Source organism: Enoplosus armatus, chromosome 14, assembly GCF_043641665.1.
Source record: "Enoplosus armatus isolate fEnoArm2 chromosome 14, fEnoArm2.hap1, whole genome shotgun sequence".
NCBI classification, from domain to species: domain Eukaryota; kingdom Metazoa; phylum Chordata; class Actinopteri; order Centrarchiformes; family Enoplosidae; genus Enoplosus; species Enoplosus armatus.
In genome coordinates this window covers 19054501-19075551 of record NC_092193.1, presented here as the reverse complement: position 1 = coordinate 19075551, position 21051 = coordinate 19054501, and the positions used below count along the sequence as shown (strand labels likewise).

Sequence of the window (21051 nt, the reverse complement as noted above, 5' to 3'; positions counted from 1 at the left end):
CATGCCACATTATTGGTTTGTCTTTGCACCTGCAGTTGAAATGAAAAGTACTTCTTTAACCCGTGCCTTTTATAACCCTGCTCTCTAAATCACTTCAGGGCCCATTCCTCACCCAGAGGAAACCCTAGATGCAAATACACAGGGAGGGGACATTCACCTCAGAAGCACTCACAAGCCTTAAGGTACTGCAGGTAATATTTATAGAGTGTGGAAATTTCCTATCACCGCATGTCTATAGTAAGACTTTGTCAATTATGTTTTCATGTGGACACCTGTGCCTCTATTGAACACAAGGTAAACATGATGAAGGAGGCTGAATAGCAGAGTTGGCTCGCTGCCCGTCCACATGGTGGACAGTGAGTTTGAGCATATTGGTTACACTGAATGGGACAGATGAAAGTTTTTTTTGCTTTCCTTTTCATGTGCAGCTTTAGCCTTGGCAGGATAATAGCACTGCAATCACTGGTGCGTTCGGGCTCTTGTGGCTCTCAGCACTTCCCTTTCAGGTCTGGCTTACCCTCAGCGCACTGTCAGCATCAGGATGAGTGAGCTTTAATGCGGCATCAGGGGGAGAGCTTCCGGGCAAGGGCCGGCCACTTCCAAACACGAGGTTCAGGAAAACAGAGTGCAGCGTTGTCTTTAGGTTTGTGTCACGACTCTGGATGCATGTAGTCGGTTATTTGCTTAAATGCATAAGAAAGTAACACTGCACATGTGGTTGTTTTTATTAACCTTTGAGAGAAACGTGCAAGAAAGCATGCATTTTATCTTGGTTTCACATTTCCTACTCTTACATACCTTCATCTGGGAGCTTCTCTGCTCCACATTTGGGCTCATGTGCCTTGCTCAAGGTAATCTTGAAGTACCTAATGAGGCAGGAGAGAGTCTTGCATGTTTACTTTCTCTGGTCAGATGTTTTGACCATTTCTTGTCCCATCCTCTTAGCCACTTAATTGGCTCAAAGCAACAAGAACATTTTCTACAACAATAGTTGATTCTTCCTGTGAGACTGAAGTGACAAATGTAGTTACTGTACAATTGTTTCCTCACCCAGAGCTTGTGTGGATGGTTGTACAAAATCATAGTTTAGTCAATGTGTTTTTGTAAAAATCATTGAGTGCAGGAAAGGTCCTTTAGTCCTCAAAGGCATGTATGTTGTTATGCTGGTTTTGCACATTACCATACCACTACCATTGTATAATATATGTCACTGCCCATATTGTTTATATTTTTATTCTGTTCTGTTCTGATTTTGGATATTTGTATGCATATTCTGTGTGTATAGCATGAAGGGGGCTACAGCTTTAATTTCGTTGTGCAGCCCTGAGTTGTAGAAGGACTAATAAATGTACCTTGAACCTTTTATGGAAACCATGGAACTAACCCATGAACTGTTACTACTTAAATCAGTGGATTTAGTTAAAGTATACGGCATTTTAACGCGTCACTAAAAACGTCTCTTGCTCTACGTCTGCACCTGTTAAACAAGTAAGAACAGGCCCCACTGTTTCCTCACATACCACAGATCCCATCTCCAAAACATCCTCATGTCTCAGATGTGGCACATATTTCAAGAAATGATGTTGAAAAAAAGCTATGAGGTCTGTTGAGGTGCAACTGACAATAGAAGAAACTCAAAAAATGAAGGGAAGAGAATCTACAGTGCCCATGGTTGTCATGACAGTTTGTGTTGATATTTGAACTATTACTAGCTGAAATTATTACTCACAGAATTAGAGTAATCAGGAATGAGGCAATCAGCCGCCAGCTTATTGATTAATAGGAAGGTCCTCTGCAGAGTCAGTTGGAGGGGAAGTGAAGGTGTAGAGGGAACCGTTAACATTGGTTAAGTGGTAAAACGTTAAGGCTTGAGAGATACAGTCAGCTGGAAGCTCAACACCGTCATCATCTCCCTTATCCTGCATCTTCAGAGCCATATGTCCTCCTCGATGCCAAAGCATATTTGGACTACAAGGTTAGGTTATTGAAATTTGGTAAAGGTTGTTGAGCTGCTGTTTCTGTTGAATCAATTTGTTGCATTTGTCTGTTAAGTTATGCATCATCTCCATGTGTAGGTGAAGTTCCTCCTCTGTCTCTGAGGTCTGCTCCTAGACACAGTGTTTCTTCTTCTTCTTCTTTTTACATTTTCTCTGAGCCCCTGGATTTTTAGCTGCAAAGCATCTATTTTGTGGCCTATGGTCTCTAAAAAAAAGCTATGTTGATCTCTACCACATTTTGTCACCAGCTTCCCTGTCCTCCCCTCTGCTGTTTGACCGAGGGAGGGTCTCGGCTTTTCCTGGAGTAAAACGGCGATATTCCCACCTGCTAAGGGTTATCTTAGTTTGGCTTGTACACTCTCATGACACTTCTTGGCAAGCTCCGAATTCCAACATGGAGATTTGAAAGATTAAAGTAGCCCACAAATAAACCTGAAACATGCTGTGGTATGTCTGCAACATGAAAGCATCTAAGCACATTTACTCAAGTACTGTACCAAAGTGCTATTTTAAAGTATTTGTGCTTTTCTTGAACATTTCCATGTCATGCTACTTTATTTTTATACTCCACTACATTTTAGAGCGAAATATTGTACTTTTTACTCCACTACATTCACTGTAGAGATTTATGCATACAAAACATACACTGAGTTTATGAAAATAATGAATTGTTATACATTCAACTACCCAGCATTGCATCAATCAGTTAAGTCTTTTCAAATTTCACTGCACACAACTGAGCAAAAAAAAAATAATGTGCAAGAAAAAAAGTATATTAGCGCCCTCTATTGGGTCTACTGTGTACACTACATGTAAGAATAGCGTGTCTGTTGTCTAAATACTAAAATATTTCGACTAACCAATATGTCATTGTCCATGAACTATATCTTGTTACTGTGGTCCACCTCCGTATGTTTTGTCTTTCCGAGTTTTTCGGATTTTACAGACATTTGCCAGACTTTGCCACACTCAAGATGGCGACCTCTCTATGCCTCCTACAGAGTTCGTACGTAACACGATGCGTCAGTCGCGCGTAAAGTTGTGTTGACAGGAGCAGTAGGAGTTGTCAGCGGAACAGCAGCAGCCAGCATCATCGGAGCCGAATGGAGTAATCACAAATATCTTATTTCCAGACAGCGTCTCTGTTATTATTTAGAAACACTGTTTACACCGTTCAAACAACGACACCATGGCAGACGACCAGTCCTCTCAATCCTGGTCCATCGACAGGGATGACTACGAACTCAATGAGGTGATAGGTGAGTAGCTTAGCTTGCTAAAGTTAGCACCCTAGCCTCCCCTGTCTCTGCAGCGGTGTCGGCTGCCAACTGCTACTAGCCAACTAGCATTGCATGTCTGGAGCTAACAGAAGGCCAGTTACAACCCGTAGCTACATGGCAGGAAGGTTAACAAGTTCTGCAGAGTTTCCATTTGGCTAGCTCGAATTAATTAATTAATAGTTGCTGCTAGTTGGTGTGCTAAAGTGAGATGGCTTCTTTAGCAAGTCAGTATGAAGCTAAACGGCTAACTTAGCTAACGCAAGTTAGCCGACAGTGCGTGAAGATTCGTCAGTTGTTCGAGAGGGTGGTGCACTTCTGCTGAAGGTATGACACGGATTATAGTGAGCTATTCACACTTTACTCTAGTCCAGCTAACGTGACTGATGACTTTGAACAAAGAGTTGGTCTGATGCGGTATTTAACTGCAGTTTTCTGTAATTCATATTGATGCTGATATTACAGTATTGTGTAATACTGTAAATGACTTTAGTCCCCTTGTTTTAGAACTAGTTTGTACTTAGATTTATCTCCCTCACATTGCACTCAACATATTGAGTTGAGCTGTCATAGTCTGCTGTCAGTGTCACTCTTAATGTTGTTCTCCTCAGGGAGCGGAGCCACTGCAGTCGTCCAGGCAGCGTACTGCAAGCCGAGAAAGGAGAAGGTGGCCATCAAACGCATCAACCTGGAAAAATGTCAAACTAGCATGGACGAGCTCTTGGTAAGAAACTGGCAGAGTGTGTGCCAGTATCTCCAGATGTCCAGATGTTCTTTATGTGTGTGTGTGTGTGTCTGTTTGCTGGGAGTGGTGTGGCTTGGTGGGATCAGATCAGTCAAGGACCGATCAAAAACTTGATACCACAACAACCACTGCATACTAGAGCTGGTTTAACTTAGTAAGACACATCATAGGCAAATGAAATGTGAATAAATACCTTTTCTTCGCTTTATTTTACTTTTGATTGATTGATTGTTCAAATGTGACACAACTGGCAACACGTGTGCGATGAGAGTAAGGTCAGTTTCTTACACGCACTTCATTACTGTTACCTCCTGTCACAGCTACAGTAAACAATGGGTTCCACACTAAACAGTGAATAAACTAAAATACAACTTATGGTATGTAATGTTAACATATATATATGTGAATCGGACATCACCCATGACACTACGTTAAAAAAAAAAGAATCAGTCAGTGTTTTATGTATTAGTATGTTGTGATTTACCCGTGTGATCGGCTGACAAACCAAATTTTTGCGAACTCTATAGGTGGGCGATATCGATAAACTCTGACCAGGGTATATCTATATTTTCTATTGCAATAGCAGTTTATATTGTGATACAGTAATTGAGGGTTACTGAAATAAAGAGCAACTCTGCCACCGTCAGAAGAAAATATTCCGTTTTTATAAGATATAATATTAGGCTTATTAAGCTTGGGGGGGGGGGGGGGGGGGGTTTGCAGTAATTAATCTGAGCAGCACGTTCCAGTGTCTGGAAAACCAAAACCTTCGGAGTTTCTTTTCCAACGCTGGGAAAGAGATGAACAGCCCAGTCACAACCAGGTTTCATTTGTATGAGGGGAAAAAAAACACACACAGCAGGTCAGATGCTGAAGTTAGTTTTCATAATCACCAGTTGGACACATGTTTTACCTAAGTGAGTCTTCAAGTTGAAGTTAGTTAAATAGTAATAGTCATTTTCCCTCTAATTTGATTGAGAAATCTTTATAGACAAAATAACCAGAGGAGAATGTCTTTTGTCAGTCTAATCCAGTAAATCAGTTACCTGACAAATCCAGGTAATTAATCACATTGATGCAAAACTCCTGTAAACCTGCTACAAAGCAGTCCTGATCATTGTTTCCTACACAGGTCTATTATTAGCACAAATATCAAAGAGATGGCTACTTTTGTAGAGTCGGTATAGCAAAATCTCTAATGGTTGTATGATATATATGTTGCCTTTTTTTCCCCAGCTGTGCAGCAGAGGGAATCATTTCCATGAAAATGAAACTTAAGGAAGAGAGATGATTCAGCATCAGTCATTCCCTCCTCATCCTAGCACAATTATTGCTTATCAAGGACTTGTCAAATATCGACATTGCAGTGTTTGCCGTCTGATGTGAATATTTCATTACATTGCCCAGGTCTATCTCCCAGGGCTTTCACCTACCCAGTCCTTATATAACAGATCAAGGCCCTGAATTCACCTATGTCTGTCATCTGGGTTAAAAATGTCTTGGCTTGGTCGGTCAGTGGTGATGTAACTCGGGTTACTCCACTGTCTGGAAACAGAGGCACTGTGGACGGCTGGTTTAGGATTGAGCCATATTAACAGGACAGGTTGACTGTGAGGAAAGAGTGATAGTAGGGATTGGCTTGTCTCATTCAAACCACACTTAGTTAGGTGTCATTAGTTCACATCAAAATATCATATAGCTAAGATGCAGTATGACTGGGCTTCAGTATTAAGAATTAGTTAGTGCACCGTTTCTTCTCCTTGTGTGACCTTGTATCCCATATTTTCTTCTGTGTGCAGAAAGAGATCCAGGCCATGAGCCAGTGCCACCACCCGAACATTGTGTCTTATTACACCTCCTTTGTGGTGAAGGATGAGCTTTGGCTGGTGATGAAGCTGCTCAGTGGTGGTATGTAATGTTTAAAGACACTTTGCTTCTGACTTGACTTGGCTAACTCTTATCTTCACCTTCACCTTCACTTTGACTTGACTTTCTTTGTCATACTTTTTTTTAAAAGTCAAATAAGCCTGGGTCTGAACTTTGACTGAATGTTTGGATTCAGTTACCAGTTGACATTTTCTCCACACTGTACCTACTAAACTCTGACAACCCAAACTACCCAATTTAACTCTTGACAACCCAATTTCATTCACCATTTGATTGAGGTTGTAGGGACAAAGTTCAAAATGTGAAGACTCGTTGAGCAGGAGATCTGATTTCAGCTTGTTTATGTCACAGAATTTGATTTCCAGTGTAGTACTTTGGGTAAGTCTAACAGGTGTTGACTTACAGATCTAAAGTCTGTAATAATTATTAGACTATTAGTAAGCCATTGATTTGGAGACAACTGTGGTTATTGGTTGTTCTAGTAAGTGCGATTTAATACCACAGTAGCAACTTTCACTTTGAAAATTCACTAACAGAAATCCATTCATAGACAGAAAACAGCATAAAAGCAGTACTTAAGTATATATTAGGTAAGTTCATGTGCATTCTTCCAGAGGTTTAGCAGGTTGGGTGCTGCTGTAGGAAGGAGGACACAGCTGCAAGTTTTGTTTCCAGTACAAACCACTATCAGATAAATGCCACTCAGTGTGCCTTTAACTAGATTCCCTCCATGTGTACTGTCGGCGTGTCTTGTGACGAGCCTCCGCCTCTCTCTCAGGCTCAGTGTTGGACATCATCAAGCACATCATCTCTCGTGGCGAGCACAAGACCGGCGTGTTGGATGAGGCCAGCATCGCCTCCATCCTGAAAGAAGTCTTGGAAGGGCTGGAGTACCTTCACAAAAACGGGCAGATTCACCGGTGAGGTCTTATGACGTGTCATTGGGCTGCGCACTGTGTTTGATTCCTGGTAGCCGGCATGTCCCATCATGCACTCCTGTTTCAGCTCTCTGGCACCGAGGCCTTTCATCTCTGCGTGTGAGCGTGTGGTTTGAACTAGACCCGGCTCCTTCAATATTTAATACAGTGAAAATGCATAATTGAGGAGGTTTGTTTTACATAAAAGTTCCTCCCAGGAACACTGTGGGCCACCACTGAGAAGAAAGCCTCTGTATCCTCTGCGCCTTGTTGTATGACAAGTGTTAATTTTTTTTCTTCAGTCGCTTTATTGTAACGTATCATGAAAGATGGTTTATTTTTACGGCTACACTATGAGTTATTTCATTGGATTAGTCCCATAGCGCTATTATATGATTTGCTGATATTTTTAAATGTATCTGCTGTTGCAGTTAGAGTGCGAGTGGACAGTATGTTCAGTAGACAGATCAGAGAGAGGGAGAGCAGCTGCTGATTGAGCTCAGATGCTGTGGCTAACTCACTTAAACCTAATCAGGGGAGGGAGGTGGTTGGGCCAGGTTAATCCCCTCCCGTTCTTTGTGCAGAGTTTGCACTCAAAGTATGCAAACAGAAATCAGGTGGATTAAAATGAGGCCGATCAAAGGTGCAGCTTTAACGTGTTTGTGTGAGTAAAGAGTGTTCGTTTGCGGAGTCAGTATGCGCAACCTAACCACTCCTCTGTTGGTGCACTTGTGACATCTTAATTGTTTAAATTGTTTTAACCCTCCCTTCTTCATGCGCAGGGATCTAAAAGCTGGAAATATTCTTCTCGGGGAAGATGGCTCGGTGCAAATTGCTGGTACGCTTCATGTTTTTTCAGCATGTTTCTGCATAGTTACAGTTTTTACATTTTTCCTTTGTAAACTGGCCCACGTTGTTCTTAAAAATTACAGGCGTTTGCTAGGGTTAGTTTGTCTAAATAAGAAATTTCAATAGCTTTTCCGTGTTTTTGTCTCTCTGTCATACGTTCCACATCACACACTCCCCAGACTTTGGTGTGAGTGCCTTTCTAGCAGCAGGAGGAGACATGACCAGGAACAAGGTTCGGAAGACTTTTGTGGGGACACCATGCTGGATGGCCCCTGAGGTCATGGAGCAGGTGGGAGGCTTGTTTTGCAGATGGCTTCTTTCTCTCCCTCTGTTTTCTCTCTGTAATTCCTCATAAAACTCAGCGATGAAAGGAAGACCTGAGCGCTTTGTTCACTTTTTTTGTTCTGTTTTTGATCCGCAGGTCCGCGGATATGACTTCAAAGCCGACATCTGGAGTTTCGGGATAACAGCCATTGAACTGGCCACTGGGGCTGCACCATATCACAAATACCCACCCATGAAGGTAACTGTGTGTGCGCCTACTGGTACTTTGCTGCATGTCAGCAAGGCATCTCTTTGGGTATACGGCACGTTCAGTTTCTACAGCTCTTTAAACAGCTCTAACAAGACAGTTTTAAGGAGTTACACTGAATGGCAAAATTATATTATGGTGATGCTGATGTCCTTAATTCTGAAGGAACTCTTAGTCCATTTGTCTCAGTTTTGAATAATGACTGTAGTGGATCTTTGCATGTCTGTAGGTGCTGATGCTGACTTTGCAGAACGACCCTCCCTGTCTGGAGACGGGCATCACAGACAAGGAAATGGTGAAGAAGTATGGCAAGTCCTTCAGGAAGATGCTCGCCCTGTGTTTACAGAAAGATCCAGAAAAAAGGTCAGTTAGTCAACCAACCTTTTTTTTTTTTTTTGCCTGATGCCAGATGAAACTTGTGCATGTTTAGCTTTCCATTGGATTCCCCCTGTTGTGTAATGGAAATAATGAAGAGCCTTGTGTCTCTGTTTTCTGTTTAGGCCAACTGCAGCCGAGTTGCTGAAGCATAAATTCTTCACAAAAGCCAAAGTGAGCCTTACATCACTATCATAGAAAATAAACTGAAATATTTTTCGTGTTCATTATAGAAATGTTAGAAATGTTTGTCCTTCCATTACAGAACAACGAGTATTTGCAGGAGAGGCTCCTATATAAAGGCCCAACAATAACGGAGCGATCCAAAAAGGTTTGGTAGTCGTTACTAATACACTGTGAATGCACACTAGTCGATTTAATAATGTCTGTAACATCTGGGGTGTGTCCCAGTTTCCAAACTTTCTGCCTAATGCAGGATACACCCGTGAAAATGATCAACCAGAAAGAGGTGACGAGTGAGTCAGTATTAATCATTTTTCTTTTTTATTCGTTGCGTAGGTGCGTCGTGTGCCCGGCTCGAGCGGCCGTCTGCACAAGACGGAGGACGGCGGCTGGGAGTGGAGCGACGATGAGCTGGACGAGGAGAGCGAGGAGGGCAAAGCTGCTGTGGCGGCTCTGCGGGTGAGACTCTGCATGCCTGTGTCTTCAAACCTGTTAGGCCTCTATACTGCATTTCTCACTTCACATGGCATCCTTACGGCCAGCAGATGGTGCTGTTGGACTGTTAGTCTGAGCATTTCTTAGCCAAGCTGGAGTTTGCTTTTGTCAGTGCAGTTCAAGTTTAAGTTACTCAGGTGAATCAGCTGAATGTATATCTTGATCTCGAGAATTGTTTAATCTGGTCTAGAAACAGCTTGCTTTTGTTGTATTAGAAGCTCCATGTTGCTACTGTTGGAATAGAGAACATTTTAGTGTCAACAGAACAGGATCAGTTATTACAGAAAATGTGTGTTTCAGCATGCAAGTTAATTGTGTATTTACAATGACTCCGCCTCTTCAGGGATGTGGCATGGCCTCAGTTTGAGAAAGACTTGTACCTAATACTGATTTGGCAGGGTTTAGCCTTTTCAGAGCAAAGGAATTGTAGAAAATGTAAAGTTTTCTCAGATCGCACTGCTAATGAAAAATACTAGCTGGTAACTAGACCAGACACCTGTTCAGATCACCTGTCCAACTTATTCTCCAATGTGTGTTCACACTCAGCTCATGTCTTGGTGTGGGATTTTACTGTCTGTTGTCTTGACTGTGATTTCAGTTGAACCCTGTTTTTAAAGTCACCTTGTGTCAAATTCCTTCAATCCAACAATACTCCATCTGTCCATACATTGGGGGGGGGGGGGGGGGGGGTGGAGAGCGGAGAATTGCATGTTTTTAATCCTGACAATCTGTCATGTCCATCCTGCAGTCACCCAGAGTGAAGGACGGGTCCCAGAATATGGAGGTGAGTCCATTTATAGTGGACATGACCTGAACACCTTGATTTTATCGTAATGCCTTGACAAATAAATCTGCATGACTGTCCTATGTGTGTGCTCTTTTTTTCCCCCATTCATATAAAACTGAAAACACCTGCTGATTTATTTGCATGTTCGTCTCTCTCAGCTTTTCCCACCAGCAGATGGCTCCACAGGACAACTAAAGCCACCTGGTGCAGCACAGGAGAGTCCTGCGAATGTGGGCCAGCCAGGAGAGGATGCTCCACCGCAGGCTCCCACTCAAATAGCGAGCCCATCGCATGCACCCACTGCTCAGGTAAAAACCATGAAAATAAGTAAGGGGGATGCTCTTTAGATAATGAGCTAGTATCTTTGCTTAAGTTATACCCATAGATTTTTCGTTTGTAACTGGAATTGTTTACCTCCATAGTTACTGGCTTACAGTCTCCTTCTTCACTCCTTTTGTTGTCACATTGATATGTTTCTTGGTGCGTTACCGCCACCAACTGTCGATTAGTGGAATGGTGCAAAATCCGCGGCAGGATGTCAATCAAGCATGAGCGTCCTTAAGCATGTGCCATTGCAAACGAAACAGTGATCCACATCTACAGAGCATTGCACCTTTAAGTTCAGCTCTCTGAAACCTCCACATACTGTGCTTTGTAATAAGGGTGTATTTGTGATTCACAAGTGCACATACAAAAGGCCTTACAGCCCCTTCATTGTGAAACAATAGGTGATAAATGAACACCTAGTAACTCTCAGGGAGAGTAGGTGTGCCATGATCACCATGAATGGGCAAATTAGATTTAAATACTTGAAACAAAACAACCACAATGGTAACACATTAAATTACCTTGTATCGTCCGTGTCATTGTCAACAGGAACGTCATCAGAAGAATAACACATGGTGTAAATACATCCACTCTGGTCGCCATTGACAAAAACTTGCTAGCGGAGATGAGATGCGTTTTTATCTCCCCGTTGTGAGTTCCAACCAGAAGTTCTGTACAGTGATGACTTGCTTACTGTTGTGCTGTCGCAGGATCCAGCCGCAGCCAATGCCAGTGTTCCCATCAGCCTCGTCCTGAGACTGAGGAATCTCAAGAAGGAACTCAATGACATCCGGTTTGAGTTCATGTCCGGCAGAGGTAGGATGCTTCTGCTAGCCCCCCCACCCCTTTTCAACATGTTCTAAGAGCCTCCGGTCTCTAGTCTAAATCTTTGTTGTTATTTTTCTCTCCTCGTCTGTTCTCAGATTCTGCTGATGGAGTTTCTCAGGAGTTGGTCTCAGCAGGTCTGGTTGATGGGCGGGACTTAGTCATTGGTAAGTAAGAGATATAGCCCTGTCAGTTCACGTGAAACTTTCTTGAGATATGTAATGCATTACAGTAAACACAAACTTTTTAATGCAAGAAGCTTTCCTACCTCAATGTACTTGTCTTCTGGCTTTAGTTTTCTTTTAACATGTATTTACAAAGTTGTAAAGTACATGTGATTTGTAGTATATGTGCTGAAGCGTGCAAACCCACTGGTGCAGTATGATCTGAATACAGCTGGTTTATGGTTTTATGGTGGGCATGTGGTTCCAACACCAGTTGTTTCCCGCTTTCACCACTGATCATGATGGAAAAGTCTTTGTCATGTGTTGTTCATGAGTTGGTCATCTGACATGGTCCTCTCACTTCCTTTTATCTTCTGTCTAGTTGCTGCCAATTTGCAAAAGATTGTTGATGATCCTCACAGTAACAAAAATGTGACTTTTAAATTGGTAAGTACACAGAAAGAACAATGTATGAAAACACACAATGGATTTCTTCCACTGATTATTTGTGTGTGTGTCTTTACAGGTTTTCATATGATCACTTATTGTTTTTATAGATTTAAAAATAGCCAGTACAGTTTATAATGATCCCTCTCTTTCAGGCATCTGGCGTCGAGGAGTCTGAAATTCCTGATGATGTTAAACTCATTGGATTTGCGCAGCTCAGCATCAGTTAAGTCAGGTAGAGCCAGCAACAAAGGACAGAAATGGTATTGCACAGCTGCATTGTAGTCAATTCCAAGAAACCACTACTGCCAAAGAGTGGAGGAGGAGGAGGAGACATTAAGCTGGCAGGAGTGTGACACGACTGCAGGATACATGTGGACCACATTGAGAAGGGGCTCAGTTCATCACAGGAATCACACTTGAAACGTTTACAGTGCGCTTATACAGTAAATGGGAGAAGAGATGCAATCAACTATATCAACTCCTAATTTCTTTGTCTTTTCTTTTTTTTTTTTCTTCTTTTTTTTTCTTCCTCTTCATACATAAGCACAATCCAAACCATCTCCTGCCGGTACTGGAAGTGATTGCCTTTTTTTTGTTGTTAAATCAACTGTGCCACAAAACTCACTAGAGTGTCGTGCTACCTTTTATATGGCACTTTATTCTACACTGAAATTGAAAAGTGTAAATTCAGCCTTAGTTTGTCAAACTATAGATTTTACCAGTGCGTTAGGGGAAAAATTTAGTCTACCTGTTAATATTCGGTGTACTCTATGTCTATGTCTCCCTATCTCAGAAATCTCAGAAAAACTCCCGTAAAACTGATACAAATTACTCAAAAACACACACCGTAGCATAGTTTTAGTTTTGTAATTCTGTAAATTCAGATGGATTTTTACTTAAGATGTAAAAAACAAAAAAAAACTGATTCCTGTATAAGGCAACCCAAGGTGTGTGATGTTTTGTCAAAAAATAACCAAAGAGTTTAGGCTCTGACTGCACTGCTAAAATCATATAAATATACATAAATCAACTGTAACTGCTTTGTCCCATAACCGCAGTTGCAACACTTTGTCAGGTGGCGTTTTCCTGAGGTATTAAAAGACAGCGTTATTTTCACAGATTGAGACCTGCCTAATATTCTTGTTCTATGCAATAGGTATTTTCTTTTCACCGCATGTGACCACTGGTTGCTGATAAAAAAAAAAAAAATTCCTTTGGGTTGAATAAATCCACTTTTTGTGCTTGTACCTCAGTAGGAGTTCATGAAGTCAACCAGCCAGACAGGTAGCTTTAGGAACCTGCAGGGAGAATTAACTTTGTCATTTTCACAAGCAGTCAACAAGCAGTGAAAACTTAACACACCAACAGACAGACACGGGTCAAAATTGCTGTTTTCTATGTCCCCTTGTAAGAGGCTATTTTGCCATTATTGTTGTAACAGCTGGGAAGAATCCTGAATGCTGGCAATGAGTGTCGAGCCTGGGGCTGCTTGTGTGACAGGCTGACTACTGATGAACTTCTGTGGAGGTGTGCACGCTCAAAAACTGAAAATGTTTTACCAAATTGAAATAAAGCTTAAAGGGGCAGTTCATCCAAATTGCAAAAAAGAAAAAAAAAAAGAAAAAAGATTGTGTCACTTGCCTCTAGTGGTATTTAGCCATGCAGATAGTTTTGGTCTTGTTTGCAGAGGTTTTGAGATGTTTGTCTCTGAGATTTCTGCCTCCACCCTAAGACAATGGAGGTGTGAATTTGATTTGGAGCCATGCTAGCGGCATCTGTCTGTCGACCAGTCCACCACTTTGATGCAGACTGAAATAACTCAAAAACTATTGGCTGGATTGCCATGAAATTTGCTACATATATTCAAGGTTGCTAAAGGATGAATCCCACTGGCTTTGGCCATTCGTTGACTTTTCCTCTAGTGCTACCAGGAGGTAAAAAAAAATATCAATGTGTCCAATACGTTTATTTATAACATTCCTCAACTGTTCTTTATGTTCAGTGCTAATCAGCAAATGTTAGCATGCTTACATGCTAATGGTAAACATTATACCTGCTAAACATCATTGTGTTAGTACAGTCATTCTGAACATGTTAGCACGCTGACATTAGCATTTATCTCAATGCGCTGCAGTGTTGCAAAGTACAGCCTCTCAGAGTTGCTAGCATGGCTGTAGACTCTTGTTTCAATGCTGTGAGCATCACAATCAAAAATTCCATTGACCTCCACTATATCGAGGGGCAGCAGGAGACTTGAGATGGATCCCTCAAAACCTCAACAAATAAAAATAAAACTATCAGCATGACTGGATACCACTAGAGGTAAATCTTTCATATGTTGGGTGAAGAGTAACCCTTTAAACTTCTCCAGAAGCCAGTTATTACTTTAGTTTTTTGTCGCTAGGCAAGTTGTTTTGACAGTACTGTACTCTTGCTTTCTAAACACTCACCAACAAATCACTGTCGTCACTCCCAGTGTAGCTGTATGGTTTTGTACCACGTGCAAAGGGCTGTGAAATGGCTCCTAGTTCAGGTACTGATGTAAATGGTGTATGTAAAGATGTTGTAAATGTTCGTATGATGGCAACTCCATGCACTGTCACACAAACATGAGGTTTGTATGTAATGATGTAGATGCATTGACTGTTTAAGTGTACATGTCAGATAAAAGGAACATTTTACTTGTAAATATTGATTAAGGCAAACCGATTGAGACTCATCATGTTCAGTAGAGAGTTTAATTTGTTTTGTAGTGTTTCCCACTGTTGGCCTTTTGTCAGATCATCACTAATCATGCACAAATTATTTGTTCAATTGGCACCTTCGTGATCTGTTAACATGCTACTTTTGGAATTACATGGGGCTTGTAATCACACACTGTGCTTTGATGTCATGATATGCATTTTTTTTTTCTCACTGCAACCTGTCAAACGCTAGTGGATAAAATGTCATTTTAAGAAGACAGATGGCACAGGTTACACTTCTCTCTCCCTGTGTGTGTGTGTATGTGTGTGATCTTGGTGATAAAATGATCGATCATCAAAGGCTTTGAGCTGAAAGTCACTTAGATTTTCTAAATTTCTTTACCTCTTATTGTTTACTCACCAGAAAACCATAATTCTGCCTCTTTATGGGGTCACTGAATGATTAGTGTTAATTTAATCATTTGATTGGCAAGTCAATTTTTCTTTTTGAAACCTTTTTTTTTTTACAGATCATTACATATATTTTTAAAATATGATTAATTATAAAATGTGTACATCAACAAATGCATAATTTGAAATGGAATATTTGTGATAACATACAAAAGAGATTCCTTGGCATATACAGATTATTGGAAAATGTCAACACATGCGGATGATTTTTAGTAGCTGAATAAAGTCACATGATGGAATTCAATGAGTGAGGACAATGTTGAATTTAATTGTCATGTCTAAAAGCTCATTTTTCACAATTTTTTGCTTTAACAGGTGAACCATAAGTAAACAAGGTTTGCATTTAGCCCTAACACGTGGGCCCATCACACATTTAGTTACTAAGTCAGATGGTCAAACATTTATTTTGACTTTCACCTGTGTCTTAGCAAGACTTTCTACTTGAGTTTGTTTCACACATCATCTGCTGTGTGAAAATGGTGGATTTCGGAGAGATTCTGAGAACTATCGGAGACTTTGGTTTCTTCCAGAAACTTCTCATTTTTGGGTTAGCCTTTCCAAATTTCTTACTGCCTCTTTTCTTTTGTAGTTTTCTTTTTATCCAGTCAGATCCAGAGCGACACTGTGACACAGACTGGATCCTTCATGCTGACTCTAACCTGACCGCGGATGAGCAGCTGAACCTGACCCTGCCCCGGGAGGAGGACGGGACCTTCAGCAGGTGTCGGATGTTTGTCCCTGTGGACTGGGACATTGATGCCATCAGAGAGTACGGACTCAATGAGACCACAGGGTGCCAGAATGGATGGGTGTACCTCAACACGCTGTATGAGGCCACCATAGTCACCGATGTAAGTCGAGTATGATGTGTGATTTCTTCTCTGGTATCACCTGTGCTGACTGCCCTACTGATTTCAACAGTGTCGTCCTGCAGTTTGATCTCGTCTGTGACAAGTCGAACATGGCTGAAGTTACGCAGACAGTCTTCATGACTGGTTTACTTTTTGGTTCATTCATCTTTGGACCTATAGCTGAATCGTAAGTGACTTGAAAAAGATACAATTGGCCATGTGCTTCAAACTCTTTATTTGACAGTCACCCACTCTCTTAACTTTAGGTACGGCCGCAGGAGAACCACCCAGTTGCCAGTTGCCCTTTTGCTAATATTTGTCACAGTTGCTGGTGTGTCTTCAGATGTCTATGTTTACATGGCGTCACAGTTCATAGTTGGAGTTGCACTCGGAGGATATAGAATTAATTCTATTGTATTGGGTATGACTCCTTTGTATTTAATCAAGATTTCTTTGATTTTTTTTTATGGTCAATATCACATATCAATATTGTATGAAATTGTCCTTTTTTTTGTTGTAACCCTGCAGTGATTTTGGTGTTTAAATTCTGTTTGCAGCTACCGAGTGGATTGGGGTCACCAAAAGATCCTTTGCCTCATGTATGAGCCAGATGTTTGGAGCTCTTGGACAGTGTGCCATGGCTGGTCTCGTCTATGCCATTCGTGACTGGAGAATAGCACAGTATGTCATGGCAGGAGCGCAGGCCTTTGTATTCATGTATATATGGTATGTGGTGTATATGCTTTTTTATTTTTACTCTTTGCATATTGCTGTATTTATATTGCCGAGTCCAGTTTAGCCATGTGTATCTTGGCTTTATGGCTCTAGTGTTCATTCACATAATGAGACGGTGCAAAACCAGTCTGCTAACAGCGTGTTCAGGAAAATTGCTGTGTAATGAACCTTGTTGGTAGCTCAGTTTCTGATTTAGAGAAATGAATAACGGTTTGTGAGTGACCCCGACATTTGGATTGTGATTTATCTTTTCAGGTGGATCCCTGAATCTGCAAGGTGGTTGCTTGGACAGGGAAGAGCCGAAGAAGTGAAACAGTTGATTCGTAGAGTTGCAGCAATCAATAGAAAGAACATCCCAGAGAATCTGCTGGGCGAGGCGAGTCAGGTTCAGTTTTAATTACATTAGATCAAATGAGACTTTAACGATCCCTCGGAAAACAAGACTTGTACTTAGGCACAGTGGTGGTTTGAGCTAAATGCTAATGCTAATGGTTTTTAATGTCTTTGGTCCTGCACCAAAGTATTGGACACACTTATCTTAAACTTTGACCTGCGGATGGCACTAGATTCAAGTTATTCCAATTCATTCTCTGGGGACCATAAATGTCTGTTTCAAATTTCTCGGTATGCTAGTAGGCCTTACACCTCTCCCTAACTGCACGTGATATGAACGAGCGAATATCAGATTGTTTTAGTTTTTCCCAAAGAAGATGTCATAACCTGCTCCGTGCGTCTGCAAACAGGCCAAGCGGCGTCGCCCTGGCTCTAACTTTGCGAAGTTTCCCACACTTGCGCCACCTCCCACCTATTGTCATAGGTCAAAAAATCTTACATGATCCACAGCACCCTTTTTATTCGGATATCATGAAAAGGGAAGGACGTGTGGAAGGAAACGGGCGAGCTGTTGGGAGTTACAAGTAAGTAAACTGTACTCCAACAGAAACAAGGCTGACGTTAGTTAAGAATCAATAACTTAAGACACTTACACATTTGCGAAGGGAGAAAGCACAAGTATATCTGGAAAAATGTACGCACTCCATCCATCAGAGTTCGCCTTCTCGCTGTATGTTAGGAGGAGGTGTTACGGTGAGTAAGCAGATTCTTGTTCATGTCCGTTATGTCCCTTCATTTTAAAAGTCATGGATAAAGTAGTTGAAATAGTTGGCTAAAAGTAATGGATGAATGGTTGGAAAAAGGTAATGGATGAATGGTTATAGATATTTAAAAGTAAATGATACAAATAGACAGTTGAAATAGCCAAATGTATATCGTATAGGCCCAAATGTGAAATTGTTAGCTGGAAGTAAACACTTGAAATAGTGAGCTAAAAGTCATGGATAAATGTGTTAAATAGCATCCAGTTTAAATGTGTGTGGATGAAGGGGTACTTCAGCTCATCTGACAGGGCTGTGGGGGTGTCACAGACAAAAAAACTTAAGAGCCACTGTAGCTATCAATTTCTTGTAATGTAACACCACCAGCACATGTTTCGTGGATTTTCACCCTTTTTCCAAATAAATGTAATTGCTGCCTAATTCAGCAGTTATATTTTATCTAAGTGTCCTCTGTAATATAATAATACATTTGCCCTTCAGGTAACTGGGGAACGAGAAGTCCAAAGTGGAGGAATCAAAGCAATTTTTACCTCAATAACCCTGATGAAACATCTCTTCATTATATCTTTTGCCTGGTAAGTTGAGCACATTTTGGAATGTAGTTTTTGAAGACATTTTTGATTCATGTTTGTGTTTGTGGTTTGAAGGTTTTCATTAAATCTAGGGTACTTCTGCCTTGTTCTGAATGTGGGTAAGTTTGGTCTGAACATCTTCCTGGTTCAGTTTCTGTTTGGGATCTCTGAGATACCAGCACATCTCCTCTGTATCTGGGTTCTGGAGTTGATGGGGAGGAAGAAATCCCTAATAACAACCCTCCTGACAGGTGGTTTTGTTTGCCTCTTAACCCTGGCTTTCCCTCAAGGTGAATTTCCCATCCTTCACATTCAGTACATGAGGAAACATCAATCTGACTGTCAGTGGTTTAATATACTTTGCTTGAATTTAATTCCAGACAGTGCTGTTGTCATCACAGCTCTTGTAACCACTGGAAAGTTCTTTTTGAACTGGGCTGGTTCTGTATGTATGGTCTACATTCAGGAGTTGTTTCCCACTTCTATCAGGTATGCAAAATAAAAGCACACAAAATATATTAATTATAGATGTTCTACATTTACACTTTATCTATTTGAAAAGAAACTCCTCTTTTTCAACTGCTCTTTCAGGCAAACAGCTGTTGGTTTAGGGTCTATAGTCTTTAGAGTAGCAGGCTTGCTGTCTCCGTTGCTCAACATGTTGGCCATGTACCACTGGTCCATACCCGTCATCGTCTTCAGCAGCCTCGCGGTGGTCAGTGGAGCCCTTGTCGTCCTGCTTCCTGAGACCAGCAGAAAAGAGCTTCCTGATTCGACCAATGACGCAGAGGGCAACAGGTACACGAGCTGCGTGATTTACTGAGGAATTGTGGCAATATTGGCTTTTTATTGGGGGTTAGTTACAGGCCGAGTTTATTTGTGTAGTAGTTCATTGTTACACTGGTTGTCTATGGAATGACCATAACCCGAGTGCAAATATAAAAGCTATAAAAGTGATTAAGGTGAACACTCTCAATCTGATGATTTCTAACTCTCAAGCTTGCACAGCAATAGCTTTAGGATACTTTAGGGAAACACACTTATTTGCTTTCTTGCTGAGAGTTAGATGAGAAGAAGATCGATACTGCTCTTTGTCCATTGAATATTCAACTACAGCCAGGCTTTGCATATAGACTGGAAACGGGAGGAAACATCTAGCCTAGCTCTGTCCAAAGGTAACCAAATCCACCTACAAGCACCTCTGAAGCTTACTAATTAACATGTGACAACTTGTTTGTTTTATCTGTACAAAAAAGTGTAAATACTTGTGAGCAATTTGAGATTCCAGAGGCCAGTTGTTCAAAAAATGTAATCAGGATCAGAATGAATCCGGATTACCAGTGCTCTGAATAGTAACAATAGGTAACATCCCGCAGGGCAAGTGTTTTTAATTGAAGAGACAGACCAACAGGATACCAACATGCTCTTCCATTTTTAATACCGTTTAAATTGTCAGACTTTTCAGCTGACCCACAATAAGTGAATTAAAACAAACATGAATTTACCACAAATACACATTTTTAACACAAATTGACGAAGCTAAATGTACACCACAAGAACAACACAAACTGAGGGTTTTATCCAAATTAAAAACAGAATTGAATTATGTGATCTGATCCGATTTTCAGAATCCCGATTTCCTTTTGAACAACCCATTTTCAAGATTTGATCCAATCCGCTAGCCGACTTTTGAACAACTGTCCCCAGGAAGTCACTGCTGTCCGCCAAGAAATACTCACCTTGATGTTTTTACACTTTGTTTTGTACTGATTAAACAAACATCAGACAGTAGAGCTTCAGACAGAGCTAGGCTAACTGTTTCCAGTCTTTATTCTAAGCTAAGCCAACCAGCGGTTAGCAGAAGCTTAATAGTTAATTGACAGACAAGAGTAGGCCTTATGGTGAGTTAGCAGACTCTTGTGTTCTTTTCCTGGAGTTGCATCTCAGAATGCAGCCTTTGCATTGAATTTTGGGTATTGTAGGAAAAGTTTAAACCGCAGAACAGGTGACTCCGAACAAAACAATGAAAGCAGCCAGTAGCATACATGATCTTGCATCCACAGTAAAATGCTGGTGTTTCTTATCCCACCCCAAGCGCTTGGCGTTGTTTCCCCTTCTGAGAAGTGGTTTAGAAACTGCAACTCTGAATCCTCAAACTTTGTGATTATTTCCAGGTTAACGTGAAAATATCTGAGATTTTCAATGTGGTCTCAAACCTTTGGACCCCACCGTGTGTATACATATATATATACATACATATATACATACATACTGTGTGTGTGTGTGTGTGTGTGTGTGTGTGTGTGTGTGTGTAAATGGTAATAAATACACTAATAAAAAATAAAGAATTACAGAAAATATGTAAAAGTAAGAAATGTACAGTAATTTTCGAATAGGAAAGGAGCTAACCATAATAACAGTGTACTAACCCGTTTTATTGAAACTACCCATACATGAACACGCTAGGAGTGATTAAGATAAACATAAAAGTCAGATAAAGGTCAGAATTATGTAAACTAAACGTTGTTATCCTTTTCATTATAGGAATATGACCACCAAGGAGACGGGAAGTGACTCCAACATGGCTGAACACAACAGCAGAAAATCCACCAAACTCTAGTCAGAATAGAATTGAATTGAATATAGAATTGAAGGTTTGTTTGTGAAACAGTTTGTACCTTTAATGTTGCAGTGTGTTTGCTTGTATAATATATCTAACTCACTTATATGCCTTTGCTGCTGTCATTACCGTTCTGTCAGGAAAATAAAACACTGATAGAGAATGCACTCCTGACTAGCTTGTGAGAAGGTGT

At 40.9% G+C, this 21051-nt stretch overlaps 2 protein-coding genes across 4 annotated transcripts; both read left to right on the top strand.

The window, feature by feature from the left end:
• The first annotated feature begins 3074 nt into the window (after window positions 1-3074).
• On the top strand, window positions 3075-15209 carry oxsr1a (oxidative stress responsive kinase 1a). Of its 3 annotated transcripts, none has more exons than XM_070918568.1 (17): window positions 3075-3256; window positions 3886-3998; window positions 5819-5927; window positions 6685-6826; window positions 7606-7661; window positions 7852-7961; window positions 8094-8195; window positions 8434-8567; window positions 8705-8753; window positions 8845-8910; window positions 9099-9221; window positions 10006-10041; window positions 10203-10322; window positions 11082-11187; window positions 11295-11363; window positions 11743-11807; window positions 11963-15209. In XM_070918568.1, exons 1-17 carry the CDS (start codon window positions 3187-3189, stop codon window positions 12035-12037), a joined length of 1545 nt encoding a protein of 514 aa, XP_070774669.1. In that variant the 5' UTR covers window positions 3075-3186; the 3' UTR covers window positions 12038-15209. The 3 variants fall into 3 exon arrangements, with proteins under 3 accessions (XP_070774669.1, XP_070774668.1, XP_070774670.1); XM_070918567.1 differs by having other exon boundaries at window positions 10203-10352; XM_070918569.1 differs by lacking the exon at window positions 10203-10322.
• Window positions 15210-15441: 232 nt separating this feature from the next.
• Window positions 15442-20858, top strand: LOC139297066 (solute carrier family 22 member 13-like). Its single transcript, XM_070919649.1, has 10 exons — window positions 15442-15816; window positions 15900-16003; window positions 16083-16237; window positions 16374-16542; window positions 16807-16927; window positions 18147-18241; window positions 18314-18528; window positions 18619-18727; window positions 18830-19036; window positions 20783-20858. Exons 1-10 carry the CDS (start codon window positions 15442-15444, stop codon window positions 20856-20858), a joined length of 1626 nt encoding a protein of 541 aa, XP_070775750.1.
• The last annotated feature ends 193 nt before the right edge of the window (window positions 20859-21051 follow it).

Bases quoted from the DNA above. Each gene is read 5' to 3' on its own strand.
- oxsr1a (XM_070918567.1), top strand. From the start codon at position 3,187: ATGGCAGACGACCAGTCCTCTCAATCCTGGTCCATCGACAGGGATGAC. The intron at 9,222-10,005 runs GTGAGACTCTGC...TCCATCCTGCAG, and splicing joins CTGCTGTGGCGGCTCTGCGG to TCACCCAGAGTGAAGGACGG. The intron at 10,042-10,202 runs GTGAGTCCATTT...CGTCTCTCTCAG, and splicing joins ACGGGTCCCAGAATATGGAG to CTTTTCCCACCAGCAGATGG.
- LOC139297066 (XM_070919649.1), top strand. From the start codon at position 15,442: ATGGTGGATTTCGGAGAGATTCTGAGAACTATCGGAGACTTTGGTTTC. The intron at 16,543-16,806 runs GTATGTGGTGTA...TTATCTTTTCAG, and splicing joins TTTGTATTCATGTATATATG to GTGGATCCCTGAATCTGCAA. The intron at 19,037-20,782 runs GTACACGAGCTG...TTTTCATTATAG, and splicing joins AATGACGCAGAGGGCAACAG to GAATATGACCACCAAGGAGA.